The sequence below is a fragment of the Ostrea edulis genome, chromosome 4 (genome assembly GCF_947568905.1).
Source record: "Ostrea edulis chromosome 4, xbOstEdul1.1, whole genome shotgun sequence".
Lineage (NCBI taxonomy): Eukaryota > Metazoa > Mollusca > Bivalvia > Ostreida > Ostreidae > Ostrea > Ostrea edulis.
Genome location: NC_079167.1, coordinates 66,340,669 through 66,360,774, shown reverse-complemented (window position 1 = coordinate 66,360,774; position 20,106 = coordinate 66,340,669). Strand labels below are relative to the sequence as shown.

Below are 20,106 nucleotides of genomic sequence, written 5' to 3'. Positions count from 1 at the left end.
TGAAGGGTTCATCAAATAAAAATAATCCACCATAGGAATTCTCTGAATTTTGATTACTGCTTGATTTATTTTACCTAGAATTTTACATTGAAGTCAATGGGAAAGGCATGTTTTATCAACATATTTTTAAAAGAAATTATATTTTCATACAAATCTCTTGGTAAAAAGTTACATAAACTTTCTCTTTATGAAAATACGAAATAAAATTAATCATTTAACGCACACAGTTTTATAAAATTAGATTTTTCTTAATTTTACCAAGGGCAGATAACTTTAAAAAAGTCTAAAGTGCAAAAAGGCCAGTTTCTAATCCTGTACCAGTCAAGTAAATTTGATCGACTTCACTTTCATCATTATTTAACAATAAACATTTATGTTGATGTAAATCATTCAAAATTGATCATTATCCGTTCATTATACATTGGATACCTTATTCATCAGAAGGTTCCATAGATGTAAATAGTGTAACCAGGGGCGGATCCAGAAATTGCGGTAAAGGGGGAGCTTTGAAGCCCAGGGAGCGAAGCCCCCGGAAGCTCCTGGCGTTAACAGATTTTATAGGGCTTGAAATATGTCACTTATATAGTTATTTCTACTATATTCTGTCATTTTTCATAAGGTGAAATTAATAAAATGACGCAGACTTTAAGGGTTTTTGGAAAAAAAATGTAAGTTATCCCAATAAAAGTAATTCCATAAATCAAAAGATTTGGTCATTTTTGTCATTTATTTCTCCGAGAGTAGAATAAATTATTGCTTCTTTTATCATTTACATTTTTCTAAACAAGAGACCACGATTTACCTTAAATTCGAAAGTTTTAATTTTTTTTTTAAAAATCCGCCACCGGTAACTCCAACATGTTTCCCCAAGGGGAAGGTTGGTTGTTGTTTCAAATCCCATGCTAGAATTTTTCATATATATGCAGCTTTAGGTGAAGTGTCACAAATTTTGACCTTTGCATGATGCTCAGAAACGTAGCACTGAGGGTTCTATTTTGTGTCAACACCTACCGTGTCACGGGATCTCCGTTTTTAAGGTCATGTCACATGACTTTTACCTCTAACGCCGGGCGCTTGACGAAGGAACAAGCGATATCTGTGTTACATGTCTAAGGTTGGAAGCGACGGTCGGATCGAGAATCGAACCAGGACCTCTTGGTTGTGAAGCGGAAGTACTGATCACTAGCCGCGACTAGTGTCATATCGTCAGTGGGATATTTGGATCTATTCACAATTTGTTTTAAAACCATTAGACACTCTACTGCTCAGTGACTACAATACAGAATTCTTCGGAGAATTTGTCTTGTTAACTTTCACGACCGGTACATATCATTAAATCATTTTAAAAATGTCATTGTTCTGTACACAAAACTGCCAAGTAAAAATGTCATTGTTCTGTACACAAAACTGCCAAGTAAAAATGTCATTGTTCTGTACACAAAACTGCCAAGTAAAAATGTCATTGTTCTGTACACAAAACTGCCAAGTAAAAATGTCATTGTTCTGTACACAAAACTGCCTTTTTATAGCTTCTGTTTTACAAATACAAAGTCGAAAAATTCAGGAATCGTACGTGTATCTCAACCTCTCATGCATTTAGAAAAAATATTTGTAATGTAGTGGATAATGCATAGTTTTATCATTCACAGTACATGTATAAATTTATATTTCCAACTGTTTTCTCTGTGACCTTTGAAGTGCCAATATGTTAATTTACCCCACATGGAATTTCTCAGTTCATGTTAAATAAAAGGTCAGTGACGTGGGTGGGACTATGGAAATTAACATGGAATGTCATGTGTATTTTAATTTCTATTAGGCTGTATTTTTGATATGTCGATTCAATATTTTTATTTCAAATATAAAGAATCACTGTCTAATTTGTTGGTTGTGTGAAGTGATTTACAACAATGGAAAACGGGATATGAAAAGTAACAAAATGATAAACAAAATATACCCTTGTCTTACATTATTGGGGATGTACTACCCTGTTCGTGCGTTTCTTGGTTTATCCAACATTTGGCATTCGATTTTAACAACAAACTTGCAGGAATTCTATCTTGCACTATGGTCAAATTTTTGAGGTTGAATTTACAAGGTAACTGGGGGGATTCCAAAAGTTGAAATTGTTTTTGGAGCGTAGGTAGTTAGGTACTTTAAAATTGGTAATTTACGCGTGGGGGAAATTTACACTAATAACGTGGTTACGTAGTAAGCGTGTATATTTCCTCCACCCGTATAAATATAAATATTTAGTTACCGCGTAATTTTCCCCGCTCGTAATGTTGGACCTACAGAAACGCGTACTTAACCCCCAGTGTAAATAACCACTTTTACAGTAGTTGTAACTAGTGGTGGATCTAGGGGGTGGGTGGGGTGCTATCCTTCCCCATTTGGTTGAATAATCTTTTTAAAACAAGTAATTTTTGTTTTGCCATGTTGGGGTCTTCACCCCCTCCCACGTTTTCTTTGGGGAGGGCGGCACAAACTTGGATCGCAACTCCCTCCTCCTCCTTTAAAAATGTTCTGGATCCGCCACTAACATGCAGCATTCTCGCATAACAAATTCTCTGTTTATCCCCACCACTGGATGAACAGTAAAGGAAGACAAGTCCGAGAATCCGTTAAACGAGAAAGTTGCACAGTTGTGAGAAAAAAATCACTTGAAAGCATAAAGCTTTATCAAGCAATGCATGTGAACATGAATTCAGGGATTATCGGCAAAATGATATACTACTAGTAGTAATAGCGGTGAAATGTCGCTTTTAGAACAATTAAGTGAAGCAGCTATACGGCATAAAAGTAAGTTCGCGATTTAAAAAAAAAAAAGTCAACTGAAAAGTACATTTCTTGATAAACAAATCAGCTATCAAGAGGCATTCTGAGTATTGGAAACTCATTTCTGAGACTTCAGTCGTGATTGTTTGGGAGAAATTCATTGCATGATATCGATCTAATTCGGCGCAGTTTTGTAGTTTGAGTGCAATTTGTTGCCTTTAACAATATACATAAAAGTACACGCTATAACATATATCAACTATAAAAGAAACTGAATAGATCTTCATTCCAGCCTGGTGAAGAAAAACATTTCATGTAATTGATTTATTTAGAATTATTGTTTTTTTTTTTAGGTGAATGTAGAGTCAGAGACCAACAAGACCCCTTGTAGAGTGCAGACTTACATTCGTGCACTGTATGAAATGAATTTGTAAATCATATTACCACTTCTCAGATATCGGACTAAGCAATCGAAGAAATCACATTCCCTTGCGTCGAGAAAACCCAATGGTTGGAGTTGTTCTGGGATAGTACAATCTTTAAGCAACACAACGAGCATGCGCTGTTGGTGTAAACTACACGTAGTGAGATTCTGGAGTAATTCTTGAAATTCCGTCCAATTCGTTTTGTTATAGCTAGGCGAAAGTACAATTACAACCCTTTCACTCAAAATCACTGCGCTCATCAGAGTTTGTTGAATGTTTTGTTTGGTTTGTGTAACACTGTCGTTGTAATGACATTTGTAGTTGTAAGGCTCTGATTCGAGTCGGTAAACAATTCCGGAAATCCACTTAGAATCCTCTAGAGAATGCGAGAAAAAGATGTGATATCGATAAAGGTCCTTCAGTGGAGGGGCCGTGTAGAAAATGTCCACTTCAACGCTCTCCGTTTGAGTTAACTCGTCTTCCAGTGGATCGAAGTGAATACAGTCCACAAACGAAATGTCATCAGTGTCATAATGGCCGATACAAGAGTTTTCCTCGCACACTCCTGTAAAATCCGATTTCACCAAGGATTCATGATCTGCAACAACAAAATATCAGAGCAGCTCAGCATGGAACTTCCAAAACTGTCTTACACTGAGTGAGAACCTTTTTACCTAATATACACACTCAGAATGATGACCTATTTACTTTACATAAACAGAATGATGACATATTTACTTAACATACACAGAATAACAAGATATTTACTTAACATACATAGAATAATAACCCATTTACTTAATATAAACCGAATGGTGACCCATTTAAACAGAATATTCACATATTAGCATACACAAAATAACAAGACATTTATTTAACATACACACAGAATGATGACCCATTTACTTAACATACACAGAATGATGACCTATTTAAAAATAATGATGACCTATTTAAACAGAATAATAACCTATTTACTTAACAGACACAGAATGATGACTTATTTACTTAACATACACAGAATGATGACCTATTTACTTAACATACACAGAATGATGACCTATTTAGTTAACATACACAGAATGATGACCTATTTAAAAATAATGATGACCTATTTACTAACATATACAGAATAATAACCCATTTACTTAACATACACAGATTAATAACCCATTTAGAATGATGACCTATTTACTTAACTTATACAGAATAATAACCCATTTACTTAACATACACAGATTAATAACCCATTTAGAATGATGACCTATTTAAAAATAATAATGACCTATTTACTTAACATATACAGAATAATAACCCATTTACTTAACATACATACATAGAACCTAATACGCAGGTTTCGAGATATGTTAGAGTTATTTCCCTTTGAAAAACTCTCGTACATAGTAAGGCGCGAAATAACTTGTTTACATGTGGGAGTGGGACGAATATTCATCACTGCATAAGTAAATGTACTCAGTATTTTTCTCATACATTATTTCATCACCTGAATTCAACTGATACACAAACTAAGTAAGTGATAAGTATTCAGGGAGTAATTAAATACATGGAGTTCTTATTATATCACGTAATTTTGTTGGTTGTAGGTATCATATCCAGGATATTGCTTTCAAATATGACATTGTTTTTATGTTTCTGCTTTAGTAAAACATTTCTTTCGATAGTATTTTGTATTTCTTACACTTACATATTTAAAGAGAAGCCGCTTTTAATACATTTTATCGTCTTACTCGCTGACTGTAGGTTCACTCTGTCCCACTTAGGCACTCAAAGTTCTACTAAATGTACCTCCTACACAGGAGAGCTCTTATCTCGAAACTGGCGTATTTCAAGATACCCATAACAATAGATAATATAATTTATGTGTACTTAACATTCCTATAGAGAGTAATAACCTACTTTCAACTTAATTATAAAATTAGAGAATCTAATTTACATGTACTTAACATCCATACACGAGTGATTACCGATTATTCCAATATATGTACCCAGAGTGGGAACTTCGTAACTGACATACATACATGTACCTAGTTTATTTAACATTTATAGAGTAATAATTTATTCATACACCCAGTGATAACATTTTTTACAGAGTGATGACCTATTTAACTACATGTACATGTACACTAAAATTCACACACAGAGTTAGAGAATTCTGAGCAAGAACCTAATATTCATACACATAGTATGTCACTTATCTTAGCCTTTGTATCTGTGTGACTGCGTTCCATTGCAAACAGCACACTACAGTTAAGGTCATATGTGACGTGTCTGCTATTCATTTTTTCGTCTCCTCGATAAGGAGAGCTTTTGTATAATATCAGAAATAGGTTTAAATTTTATATTGTAGTAAGATAACTACAATGTATATCTGTATATCGGCCTGGTTAGCTCAGTGGTTATATCGATAATCTAACTACTAATGCGAGAATCCCCTGTCCAATGGATACCAAAAACGTCTCCCTATTTTTGCTACAATAACTTAGTAATGTCTATAAATACAATAACTTAGTAATGTCTATAGATACATCCTCTTTAATACTGGAGAGTTTCACTTGCCACAATCAAGAACTATCAAAACATGCAACTCCAAAACAGACCTGGTCATATACCCAAATGCTTTTTTTTAATTATTGAAACAAGGTAGGATACAAATGAATTGTACCTGAAATGTCAAGAAAAATGATATATTATTGAGAAAAGTTGCGTGCGACCAAGATGAAAGTTGAATCACAAAGAAAATATAAGAGTGAGCGCCAAGACGCCATAGTCGACAAGTAACACGGGGTCGTTTAGTTTTCTTTATGATGTCGAGAACTTGTCATATTCAATATTAATCCATTTATTGGAGTTATATTCATGATAAAAATTATTTTCCTGAGAAAGGTTTGATTTGAATTTGTGCGAGAGCATAAAAGTATGGTTGATAAAACACTGAAAATCAATAATGCTCCTGACGGAATATAAGTTCGGTTGACAGGAAAATGAAAATCAGAATAGATTTGTTCACTCATCATCTGATTGTTTGGCTCCATGAAGCAGAAAGTGTGTTCATTTAAACGGAAAATTAGAAAAAGTGTAGTATGAGTTTTTCTTCTCCATATATTGTTGTAACAGTTTCAAAATTTCTTATCTCAATCTTTGGGGAATTCTAACAAAGCCAAAATTTTAGTAATTCTGAAAGAAATAGAATATATGTGGCAAGGACTTACTTTTGGTCCCTTAGGAAGTGATATAAATTTTTAATGATCAAGTGAAATATGAAATTTGAAACTTCTGGTCTTGTGAACCCTACTATTTCGTACCATGTTTTGTGAATTAACAGAAGATCTAATCAAACATTTCATCGTCTACTACGGTTGTTCTACGGACCAAACACATTATTTTCAGTAGGATGTTCCCAAACCATCGAAATTATTGAAGCATCTACTTTGCGAACTACATAATTGGGTTTTGGACTGGACACGGGGCTTCATAAAACACATCCGATCAGTGAGACGGACTAATTGTTATGTCGATGTAATTGTATGCTATCACGTAGTTTAAGCAGAGAGTAGTTTTATCTAATTTAGTGTAGAAATGGTGCTGGGTTTTTTTCTCTCAGTTCGAATAGGTCCTCAGCACCCCTTGCTTGTCGTTAGAGGCGACTATATGGGGCGGTCCTTCGGATGAGACCGTAAAAACTGAGGCCCCGTGTCGCAGCAGGTGTGGTACAATAAAGATCCCTGCTCAGATGCCATATGCGCCGAGCACAGGCCAATAGTTTTGCAGCCCTTCACCGGCAGTTGTGACGTCTCCATATTGTCGGCGCGGGTTCGAATCCCACTCGCGCCGGTAAGTGAGAAAGTTTCCCAGTTTACTTTCGGAAGGTCGGTGGTCTCTTCCCAGGTACATTGTATCTGGGTTCTCTCTTCTACCAATAAAAACTGGGCGCCACCAGATAACTGAAAATTTTTTGAGTGTGGCGGAAAACATCAATCAATCAATCAATCAATCCATATGAGTGAAAGATTCTCGAGCAATATGCAATCAATCAACCAATCATTGTTTTGCCCAAATCCAATATATGTATTTCTGGAAGTAACTAGTAAGTTACCCCCCTCCCTATGTTTACAAACAACATATTTTAAATTGTAGGTTCTTATCACTTAATTATCAATCACGGTTTCTGACCCTGAAGCACCCCCCTATTAATTGGAATTTCAATATGGTCACATTTTAAAATCTCCAATTACGTGGAGACGTTATGAAATCTAAGATCCACCTGTGTCTTATTTAGGTTAACGATGGACAAGAGGCCCATAGGCCTTAACAGTAACCCGAATATGCACAGTTTTTGGTCTTTAATAATCATTGTGTTAACTGTGTGCTTTTTATACTTCTCTACTTTGTACTTGAGGATATATATATATATATATGTTAATATACATACAACTATCATACACAATTGATAATTTAGAATTCCTTTATAGGAGACAACATTTTTCACAACGAAGTAAAATGCTATTTTCTATTAGAGTTCTAAAAGATCATTTGTTGAACAAACTCGCCAATGAAATCTTTTACGAAAGAAAACAATTTAGAGTTTTTGTGTTAGATATTATTTTTCAAAATGAAGAGATGCAGTAAAGTGTGTGACAGTGGAGTTCAATATGTCCAGGAGTAAATAATTTCGACATTTCATTATGTGTTGTAGGGGGTCAGACTGCATAATCATACCTATGTGATACATATGTTCTTGTGTTTTTGTTTTCGACTCATTCTGGCCCCCACTAAATTATTCTGTTATATGACTCCGTTATTTTCAAAATAAATGACAATTTTTCAATTCAAATCCGTCTCTTTTCATTGCCTTTATCAAATAACAAGCAAAGGCTACTTGGCAGGTCATATTAAATAAGGAACATAAATAACATTTTCTAAAACACACTGCATTTTCAACATAAGATCAACTAAGCACCACAATGGGGCCTGAACTCAGGGGCATGAATGTCATATTGCTCATTATAATCTTGCACACATCTTGTCTGCTAGAATTCCAGGAGTAAAGAAGATTTTCTAAAATATATTGCATTTCCAACATACACCAAGCCCCACCCTGCGGGTCATAAATTTCACACTGCTTACTCTAATCCTTTAAATAGTTTTTTCCCCTGCCTGATCTCCAGTAGTAAAGAAGATTTTCTTTAGCATTTTTATTACATAATATATATGATTAATTTAGCCCCACTGTGGTACCTAAACCCTGGCGTCTTGAATTTCACAAATTTCGTACAAGGCACAATGTTCATTATAATCAAGCAAACATTTAGCCTCTTTGATATCCAAAGTAACGAATATATTCTTTGATAAAATGTATTTTTAATACATGTACCTAACCAACTTAGCTCCACCTGTAGACATGAGCTCTGAATCCAGGGTTTTCACAGTTTTGGTTCAGGGAATGTCAATTTTTTTAAAAGTAGGTTAAATGCCAAGGTCAAAATGTTTAGTACCAACAGAAAGGTCTTGTCATAAGGAATACTCATATGAAATATCAAAGCTCTAGCACTTGCTGTTCAAAAGTTATTGGCAAGATTAAAGTTTCAGACAGAATGACAGACAGGACAAAACCAAACTGCCCCCCCCCCCTTCCATCTTCGATCTCGGTGGAATGAAAAAAAAATGTTTTTTTTCCTGAGATATAATGTATTTTCAATATATGACCAGTTTAGCTCCATTCTGTGGCACAAAACCCTGAACCCAGCAGTCATGAGTTTCACAGTAATTGTAAGGTTTGGTAAAGGGCTCATTGCTTACAATAATTAATCATGTCATAGTTTGCTTGATGTTCAGGAATAAAAATATTTGAAGATTACATTAATTCAGATGGTTTTAGCCACACCCCTAAGGTTGCAGGAAGGCAGCAGCCATGAAATTCACGTGTGTGTTCCCTTTGCCCCATAGATGTTATATACTAGAATTGGTTGAAATTAGGTCAACCGTTCAAGCGAAGTTGAAAATGTTCAAAAGTTTACGACAAGCCCACGAAAACAGATACCATTAGGCCACCTTGGTGTCTCAGATGACCTAACAGTGTCAACAGTTTTAATGACTTCATTTCGTTTGACCTCATTACAAAACACACCGGGTTGTTTCACGAAATTAGTAACATTAATCTACCGGTTAATGATGTCGCTATTGGGCTTGAAAAGATTCTAAACCGATTTTATAAATTCCAACCCGTTTTGGATCCCAGTACCGTTTAATCAGGTTGTTATTTAAAGAGGTATGGGCACGATTTTGGTACAAAAATTATTTAGATATCTAATAACTAATATGATCGTATTTGATTTCTTGTAAAACGTAGCAATAAGTCTCAAGATGTGTTTAACACATCTAACCTTCTTAATTTTGTTTACATGTCGCGTGATTCAACTGCAAAATTGACGGCTTCGGTGAAAAAAAAACCCAACACTTTTACACCGAACATTTTCTGTTCTTTATTCTTCCTCCTTCATTGATCTACATGTACCATTAACGTATGTCGATATGTTGAATGCTTTTGACATACATTGGTGTTCTCACCTCCGCATGTGGTTTCCTGGCTATGACACGCGTGTTGACATGCACGATTTTAGCAGCCGGATTTTTTGTAAATACAAAGTAGGGAAGACGAAGGGAAAAATAAGTAGCAATGGATAAAGAAAATGGTTCAATGATTTTAGGCTGCACATAAAATATCCATCCCTGGTTAAGTGTGATGATTGAAAAAATCGAGGCTATATCGAAAGAGAGAAAGAAAATGTTAATCAAGGGTAACTTGCATGGTTCTTCAATTCTCATAAAGACAAACTAAGCAACGAATAAGCATAAATGAAAACAGAAAAACACTGAAAGCCTTCTTCGCTGACAAATGGAGTCATTCCATGGGCAGAATTGCAATTGATTGCAGGAGATGAAATATCAAAGCTAGAATAAGGCGATTAAGGCTGGTCATCTATAGCAATTAACAAGAGTCCCTCTCACCATCCGAGCTTACATCAAATAATATCGAAATTGTGATCCCAGGTGAATATAAAGTTTCCCTTGTTAATGAATAACAGAGTTAAGGGTTTTAGGCGCGAGACACATCTCCCGCTATTCGTTCTAGTAATTTTAGGATCATTATATTCGATGTGTAATTCCACGTAAAAATACCATATTCCTCGCGCTTTGTACTTTTTCCGTGAAATTAATTTGCGTGAATTCGATTAGAATCGTCTGATTTCTTACTGGAAGCGCAGATTGGATATATGTGACGGAATATAAAAAACAACCTTGATGAGAAAAATAATGGCGAGCTAACAGATTAATCAAGTACGAGAGTAAAATTATACTGCACATGTACGGTATCAATGGTCGTAAAAATACACAAGAGTAAAATTACACTGTACATGTACGTATTGGACTGCACGTTATCTGAGTACATGTGGAATCGGCTTTAATACGTAATCGTTTGCTAGTAGCGGCGAGGTCTGTCAGCAGGAATCTAATGGTCATTCAAATAACCATCAATAAAAACATGTACCGCCTTTGTGATTTTTCATTAAGAACGTTGGTATCATTGTAAAGTTTTGTTATAACAAACAAGAAGTAACTCTGAACACATGTACCGTAAGTTTAGTTTGGTTATTTGTTTCATGCTCCTTCGACAATTTTTCACTCATCCAGAGACGTCACCAGCTGTAAGGGAATAATTTAGATCTATGCTTTATAGCGCTCAGGATCGCAACAGTGAGGTTCTTTGCCCTGGATTTTAACCACTGCAATTTGTAAGGAGTACCAAGACAAACCTAAAACCTCAATATCAAAAGAATTCGAAGATAAACAAAAACGTTCGTACTTTTAAAAAATGAACTTTCGAAAGACGATGCACGCGCATTGACATTTTTTATTACACCAATATATAAATGCACATTATCTACCGTGAATATCAACTCATTCGCTTCATTCATTAGAGAGTTAAGACAAACGTTAAAGATATTTTAGTACATGTATTAACCAATCAAAAAGAAACACACATGCATGCGCGTGCAGATTGGTAAGTTTGAACATGCAAAATAGTTAAGGTTCTCAATATCTACTTTATCTTTTTTTGCAATTAGGGTGTAATTTATTCACCCTTCCGACCTTCCCTTTCTGTTATCTACTATTGAGTTTTGTCTATCTTGTGATGCCAGCTGGATTGTGTGTGTGCCTATTTAGCAGAACCTATACCGGTCCAATTTTGAAAGGTATGCAAATCCGGAAACTGCTAGATGCTTGTCGCGTTTTTCAAGATCTATAGGAGGCAGACCTTTGTAATTTTAACAAATGCAACAAAATTATTCACGACTAAATAAATGAGATTTCCGGGATCTCGGTTTGTAAGGTCTAATCCGATTGAATATTGTTTAACGTCCCTCTCTAGAATATTTCACTCTTATGGAGACGTCACCATTTCCGGTGGAAGGCTGCAAAATTTAGGCCTATGCTCGGCGCTTATGGCTATTGAGCAGGGAGGGATCTTTATCGTGCCACACCTGCTGTGACACGGGACCTCAGATTCTGCGGTCTCATCCGAAGGACCGCCCCATTTAATCGCCTCTTACGACAAGCAAGGGGGTACTGAGGACCTATTGTAACCTGGGTCTAATCCGAAAGACCCGCGAGACTTATTTCAAAAGTATTACATGTTTTGTAGCGTAACATGTGAAATTGTCACTCCGCGAAAAACATTTGAAAGTAATACTTTTTTGTTGCGCTGAATTAACTTGAATCGATGTGTGCCATGCCATTTGGCGTCAAAAACGAAGCAATTTACCATCTATTTAGCTTCTGAGCGACCTCTTGATAAATATTCGTATCATTATGACGTATATTTGCAAGACAGGTATGTAGTAAGTATATAGTATGGGAGGTGAAGATAACGAACAGTGATCAATCTCAGAACTCCAATAAGTAATACAAAATAGAGAGTTGGGCACACCCGGACCCCTGGGCGTACCTAGGAGGATTAAGCATCCCTTGTCGACCGGTCACATCCGCCGTGAGTCTTATATCCTCATCAGCTGAACGGATCAATCCGTAGCCAAAATTAGTGTGCCAAGAACGGCTTAACAATCGGTATTAAAGAAGTCGCACGGCATTTGACCCAATGATAGGTTGTATTGGCAAACTAGATCGTTATAACAACCATACTATTCGCGAAACACTGACCCTAAACGAGACTGTTGAAACCCCTGCACCATTAACTTGTTTGTCAGCAGCCTGCCTCTATTTAAAAACTGATCATATGCAGAACAAGCTCTTGCATATGGAATCAGCCGAGAGACACATAAACACCATATGCAGGTGATATGGAATATTGCTACATAAATATGGGAAAGATGACGATGGATAATATAAAATCTTGCTTTCGAAGTCGTTTTATATTTGTCTTTTTGCCTGCTTTTCAATCACTCAAGCCTGTTGAAAAATAGAGGTCGTATTAAAAGCTACCAATGACGTCTTAATTTGTGTAATGTAAAACTTATACGGTACCAATACATAACTATCAATGTTATTTCCCCTGTGAGTTCACGTATACTGCAAATTGTACAAGACAATAGATGGGCTTATTAGGGTGGCATCTTCCTGTCGTCGTCCAGCATTCTGCAATTCATGTCTACCCCATAGTGTCACTTTCGCGTAGTGTAGCTAATAAAGACACACACACACCCCATTTACCCTAAAACAAATTTCAATGTTGATCGAGAATTTTTCATTCATAGAGACGTCGTCAACAATCACAAAATTTTAACAATGCATGACGCTCAGAGCGGTCAGTGAGAGTTCTTTACCGTGACGCTCAGAGCGGTCGGTGAGGGTTCTTTAACGTGACAACGTCTATCGTGACCAATATCCCAAAGACCGATACTTTTCATCTCTAATGGTGCTTGGCGAGGGAACGATCACTACCTAAATTGAACGCCTTAGGTGGGAAGGGATCGAGAATCGAATTTCGTAAATCCCGGAAGCGAAACTAGTGCCCCCAACCCCTAGGCTATCACGACCAAATAAATAATGTAGGGTTCTTGCTAAAACTTAGAAATAACCTGACTATTTCTGTTGAATTTTATTTAAATATTCACCTTGTGGATTGAAAAGTGTTTTCCAAAAATATTTTTAATCCAATGTTTTCAACGACTTCCACGTGAAGTGACGTACTACGGTCACACGATTATTGATGAATTAACTCGATGAAATCACCTGACGACTGTGTTACGTATGTTTAGTGTCTGTGACCTACAGTATACTGAAAATTACTGCATGATTCACCAGCGCCTTACGTAGTCACAGAAATTACCATTAAAAAGGTGGTAAAAAAAACAAAATGAAAAAGGGGGGATTTTCTCCCTTTCTGTTACACTTTCAAAAATGTGAAATTTGCATATGATAGTAAGATCCATGTTTTTAACAATATGAACCCCATCAGCGTGGTCACGTTAAGTTGTGGCAAATTTGATCATGATCTTTATCAGTTGTATAATAATATAGTTTTTACTTATCTTATACAGTTCATCAATTTGGACTTTTTATCTAGTGAATTCAAACTTTATAATTTTATCATGAAGCCAAATATAAAACAACAAAAATACCAACAAAAGACATCCGTCCAAACAACCAAGCAAACAAACTACAATGTTCTTAGCTAAACTGTTGCAGCATATCCCACCGATTACAATAAATGCGATCATATTCCACAAAATCACAAGCTTTGAATAAATACGCTTTAAGGTATTCAATGCAAGGTGAAGATAACGAACAGTGATCAATCTCATAACTCCTACAAGCAATGTATATCGACCATGTTTCATATCTAGTAAATGGATGGTAGGATGATTTAAATCATGACATCATTTTGAAGTGTCGTTACAAATAAATACATGTAGAAGGTAAAAATAACGAACAGTGATCAATCTCATAATTCCTATAAATAATACAAAATAGAGAGTTGGGCACACTCGGACCCCTGGACACACCAGAGGTGGGATCAGATGCCTAGGAGAAGTAAGCGTCCCCTGTCGACTGGTCATACCCGCCGTGAGCCCTATATACTGATCAGGTAAAACGGAGTTATCCGTAGTCAAAATCGTTCTAACAATCGGCATGAAATAGGTCAAACAGCATTTGACCCAAGAGAGCTTGTATTGGCAAACTAGATCGTTATAACGACCATAGAATTTGCGAAATGTTGATTTTAAACAAGACTGTTGAAACCCCTACCCCATTAACTTGTTCGCCAGTAGCCTGCCTCGATTTAATAACTGACCATACACAGAACAATCTCTTGCGTATCGAATCAGTTGAGAGATATAAACATCATATGCAGGTGATAAAATAATATTGCTACATAGATATGGAAAATTGACGATGGAAGAGCTGAAATCATCCCCATTATAATAAAGTTAAGTTTAGTTTGTCTTTAATATATGTAGTGTAACCTGTTACTTGATTTTCTACTTTTAACATGTTTGGATCAATAATAATTAGTGACATTGTATTGTGCATTACGATGTATTCCTTCAGAAATGGTCTCGTATATTTTGACATGTCTCATGTTTACACGTGTTCCGATAGTTAAGTTATTCATTTACGAGTTTAGTGCAATCTCGAGTCATTTCATGTACTTACGTGCCTTCCCTTGAATAATTATGTTCCCCAAACAAAGTTTGGGAACATATTGTTTTTACTCTGTTTCTTATTATTATTAAGGTCTTCCGTTTCCAACGGAAGACCTTCTAGTGATTCTACTGTTTATTAAGGTCTTCCGTCTCCTGTGGAAGACCTTACTATTATTGTTCGCGTTCTTCTTCTTCATTATTATTATTATTATTATTTTCCTTGGTAGTACACGCGTTTTTCTCAGCCATTTCTCGATCGATTTTCACGAAATTTTCAGGAAAGATGTCTTTTGGTGACGAGACTTTGCTTGCAAAATGTCGTGCTTGACGTCACTTCCGGTCAGGAGTTATCTCTCTTTTAGTGACTTTTTGAAGGGCCTTGTTGTCCACGCATCTCCTCCGTTAGTTTTGAAGCTAGAGTCTTGAAATTTCTACACAAGATAGAGTAAACATTTTAGAAGATTTGTGGGGGATTCGATTTTACCGGTAGCGATTTGCCTAAAGGCTCGCCTGGACCTGAAAAAATGGATGCCAAAATTTTTCGCCGATTTCGGCGATTTTTGACCTTTGATCTCCAATATCTTTTTTCTTGCAAATATTTTGTTAAGACATGTAGAACAAAAGTTGTGCACATTTACGAGATCTTTTCGAAAATATCAAGATTTAGGGGCTAACCCCTTCAATTAGGGATCTAGAAGGGCTCAAAGTCTAGATCAAATATCTCAAAAATCGTTAATATTTTGGTATAAGTCAAAGAACAAAAAATGTTCATCTCAACAATCCAAATCTATTCATATAAAAATTTAGGTCATATGTTACGTAAGAAGGGATTTTAAGGGCCAAACCATAATTTTTTTTACCCCTTGTATCTCGAAAACGACAAATATTTTGAAAAGCAATAAAGAACAAAAGTTGTTCAGAATGATGATCTGAACAATATGCATATTTCGTTTTTACCCTATGTGGCCCCGTTAGGGAGCTACAGTTTGGCCCCTAAAAATTACTTCTAGAAATAACTCGAGAACGGTAAAGAATTTCTAAATACTTGTTGAACAAAAAATGTTTGAAATGTCATGACCTTTCTTACGATATCAAGCAAAAGGGGCTGACCCTTTAAATTAGGGGCCCAGAAGGGTCCAAAGGTTTATGAGAATATCTCAGAAACTATTAATATTTTGTAATAAGTCATTGAAGCGGAAATGTTCATCTAAACGAGCTTGTTCTTATCAATTCAAAAAGTAGGTCATATGTTACGTAATAAGGGATTTTAAGGGCCAAAATCATAAATAATTGACGCCTCATATCTTGAAAACGACAAATATTTTGAAAAGCATTATTGAACAAAACTTGTTCAGAATGATAATCTAAACAATATGTACATTTCGTTTTTTCCCTATGTAGCCCCGTTAGGGAGCTACAGTTTGGCCCCTAAATATTTCTTGTAGAGATAACTCGAGAACGGTAAAGAATTTCTAAATACTTGTTGAGCAAAAAATGTTTAAAATGACAAGGCCTTTCTTACGATATCAAGCAAAACGGGCTGGCCCTTTAAATTAGGGGTTCAGAAGGGTCCAAATGTTTTTGAGAATATCTCAGAAACTATTAATATTTTATAATAAGTTGTAGAAGCGGAAATGTTCATCTCAACGAGCTTGATCTTATCAAATCAAAAAGTAGGTCATATGTTACGTAATTAGAGATTTTAAGGGCCAAAATCGTAAATATTTGACGCCTCATATCTTTAAAACGACATATTTTTTGAAAAGCATTATTGAACAAAAGTTCTTCAATGTGTCATAACCTATCGATCAATATCAAAAAATGGGTCTGTGGGCCTTATGGCTCGCCTGTAGAGTCGATTTTTGTCGATATCAGTCGATTTCAAAAACTTGTAACTGGTAAATATTTTGTAAGGACATATTGAACAAAAGTTGTTCAGTTTATGGAGATCTATCGATTGATATCAAGAAATAGGCCTATGGTCCTAATGGCTCGCCTGTAGAGTCGATTTTTTGTCGATATCGGTCGATCTCAATAACTTTTTACAGGTAAATATTTTGTAAAGACATATAGAACTAAAGTTGTTGAGTCTATAGAGGGCTAACAAATGACATCAAGAAATAGGCCCGCGGGCCTTATGGCTCGCCTGGAGAGTCGAATTTCAAACGAATTTCACCGCAACTTTGCTTCAGAAGCTTATGATATGAAAAATTGATTATATCTAAGTGTCTTAAAGTCGGAAACTAAATTGGGACTCATTTGTCTTTTTTTTTTTTTTTTAACTCCGAGTGCATCAACAAATCGGACGGAAGACCTACTCGTTGCTCGCAACGAGATCGTGTCTAGTTATTAGGGTCTTCCGTCTTCATCGGAAGAACCTTCTATTATTCTATTGTTGATTTTTCACTTTTCTTATTATTATTATTATTATTTTTATTCTTTTTTTTTTCCTTACCGATTTTGTGCAGAGGATTTCTCAGAGATAGCTTGACCGATTTACTTCAAATTTTCAGGGTTGATGCATTGCTATTTGAAGTTTATATCTTTTTTTGAATTTTTGAAAATTCACTTCAGGTTGGAAGTTATCCCCCTTTTATCGATTTTCAGATGACTATTTTGTCCAGCCAAAATCTCAAAAACGATAAAAGCTAGAGTGCTGAAATTTTCAGTGATGTTAGACGACATGTTGTAGTTGTGCACATCAGTTTTAAAAATTTCCGGAAGTGCCTAGTATGGAAGCTCGGTAGGGGTCGAAAATGGAGTTTAAAAAAGTGTCCATTTTTTTTTCCACGTTTTAAATCATAACTTTTTACTCGTAAATATTTTGCTTGGACATATATAACAAAAGTTGTACAGTTTATTGAGATCTTTCGTGTCATATCAAGAAATGGGCCCATAGGCCTCATGGCTCGCCTGAACCATTGCATTTCTGTTACAATGATTAACTTTTTTCTCACGAAACTTTTGATAAGACATGTAGAATAAAAGTTGTTCAGTTTTGCAAGATCTATCTAATGATATCAAAAACTAGGCCTCAGGGCGTCATGGCTCGCCTGAACAGTCGAATTTGTATCACAATTAATAACATTAATAACTTTTTTCTCGAGAAACTTTTGACAAGACATGTAGAACAAAAGTTGTTCAGTTTCGCAAGCGTTAACTAACGATGTTAAGAAATAGGCCTTCAGGTCTCATGGCTCACCTGAACAGTTGGGTTATTGTTGCAAGCTATAACATTTTTGTCAAGAAACTTTTAATAAGACATCTAGAACAAAAGTTTTTCAGTTTTGCAAGATCTTTCGAACAACATCATGAAAAAGGCCAACGGGCCTCATGGCTCGCCTGAACAGTTTGATTAGTGTCACAATCAATAACTTTTTTCTCGAAAAACTTTTGATAAGACATGTAGAACAAAAGTTGTTCAGTTTTGCAAGATCTTTCAAACGATATCAAGAAAAAGGCCCACGGGCCTTATGACTCGCCTTAACAGTCTCATAAATGTCGCAATCAATAACTTTTTTCTCAAGAAAATTTTAATAGGACATGTAGAACAAAATTTGTTCAGTTTTGCGAGGTATATCTAGAATGATAAAAAAAAAAAAGGCCTCCGGGCGACATGACTCGCCTGATCAGTCGACTTTGTATCGCAGTAAATAACATTATTAACTTTTTTGTCGAAAAAAAGGCTGACCCCTTTCATTAGTGGCCGAGCGCGGCAGAGATTCTTTAATTCATAGCACTTAAATGATCAATATTTGTAAAACATTACCGAAGCTAAATTGTACGTCTAGACAATATATTTGTATCATTATTTATGAACGAAAATCTCAGTCAAATTCTTATCTCCTCACATCTAAAATTGGACGGAAGACCCACTCGTTGCTCGCAACGAGATTGCATCTAGTTATTATTATTATGTTCCCCAAACAAAGTTTGGGAACATATTGTTTTTACTCTGTTTCTTATTATGTTCCCCAAACAAAGTTTGGGAACATATTGTTTTTACTCTGTTTCTTATTATTATTATTATTATTATTCTTTTTCTCCGGTACTTTTTTGTCCGGTAGTGTTCTCAGAAACTACAAAAGGGATCGATATGAAACTTTCCAGGATGATAGTATAGCGTTTGTAGATGTGCATAGTGATAGTCATTTTGTTTGCACGTGCATGCACGCGCGCGCACGTGCATTGCAATTTTGGTACAAAAAGTGGAAAATCAGAATATTGAAGGAAGCGATATAAAACCTAAATAGGATGATAGTATATCATTTGTACATATGAAAAATAATAGTTATTTTGCCAGCACGCGCACGCATGCGCGTGCACGCGCATTACAAAATTTGTACGCTAACTTTGGAATCAGTCTAACTTTTTTGTTGTTCATTGAAATGGCTTGAAATTCATATCATAGGTAGATATTGAGACCCTTAACTGATCTACATGGTCAAAATTACCAATTTGCACGCGCATGCACGTGCGCTTCATTTTGATTGGATAATGCTAAAACGTTTGTAACTATCTTATTTATGAAGCGAATGAGATGATATTCACAGCATACGTAGACAATATGTGTATCTATATGTTGGTGTAACAAAAAATGCCAACGCACACGCGCATGCGCGTGCAACGTTTTTTAAATGTTCAATTTTTAAAGGACGATAACGTTTTTGTTTTTCATCAAATTCTATTCATATTAGGGGTTTAGATGTATCTTGGTACTCCTTACAAATTGCTGTGGTTAGAATTACTGCTCAGCACGTGCATGCACGTGTGCTGATTTCTGATTGGACGATTTTAAAATCGCTATAACTTCCTTATATTTGGTGGAAACGTTATGAAATTCATATTGTGGGTATATGATACACATGCCTGTTGAACGACATCAACAAAAATTCGGAATCATACACGCGTGCGCGTGTATGCACGTGCAACGCTTTCTTTCATTTCTTGGTACTGAAATGACCATATTGAACGTACTACATGTAATTAAAGGCTAAAATAAAATGATTTTTTGCTATAGATTCACAAGGACATCACTTTTTAATTGGGGGAGGTTTGGGGAACATCTGTAACGGTCCCCGTTACAATTAGAACTAGTTATTATTATTATTATTATTATTCTTTTTCTCCGGTACTTTTTTGTCCGGTAGTGTTCTCAGAAACTACAAAAGGGATCGATATGAAACTTTCCAGGATGATAGTATAGCGTTTGTAGATGT

General features: G+C 35.7%; 1 protein-coding gene across 1 annotated transcript in view; it reads right to left on the bottom strand.

Annotated features, from left to right (window-relative positions):
* The window catches only part of LOC125669111 (uncharacterized), a 44,149-nt gene that overhangs the window by 10,559 nt on the left and 13,484 nt on the right, over nt 1–20,106 (bottom strand). Inside the window, exon 2 of the mRNA XM_048903558.2 lies at nt 3,223–3,801. Within this exon, the coding sequence (XP_048759515.2) occupies nt 3,223–3,801 (579 nt within the window). The remainder of the gene's footprint in view (nt 1–3,222; nt 3,802–20,106) is intronic.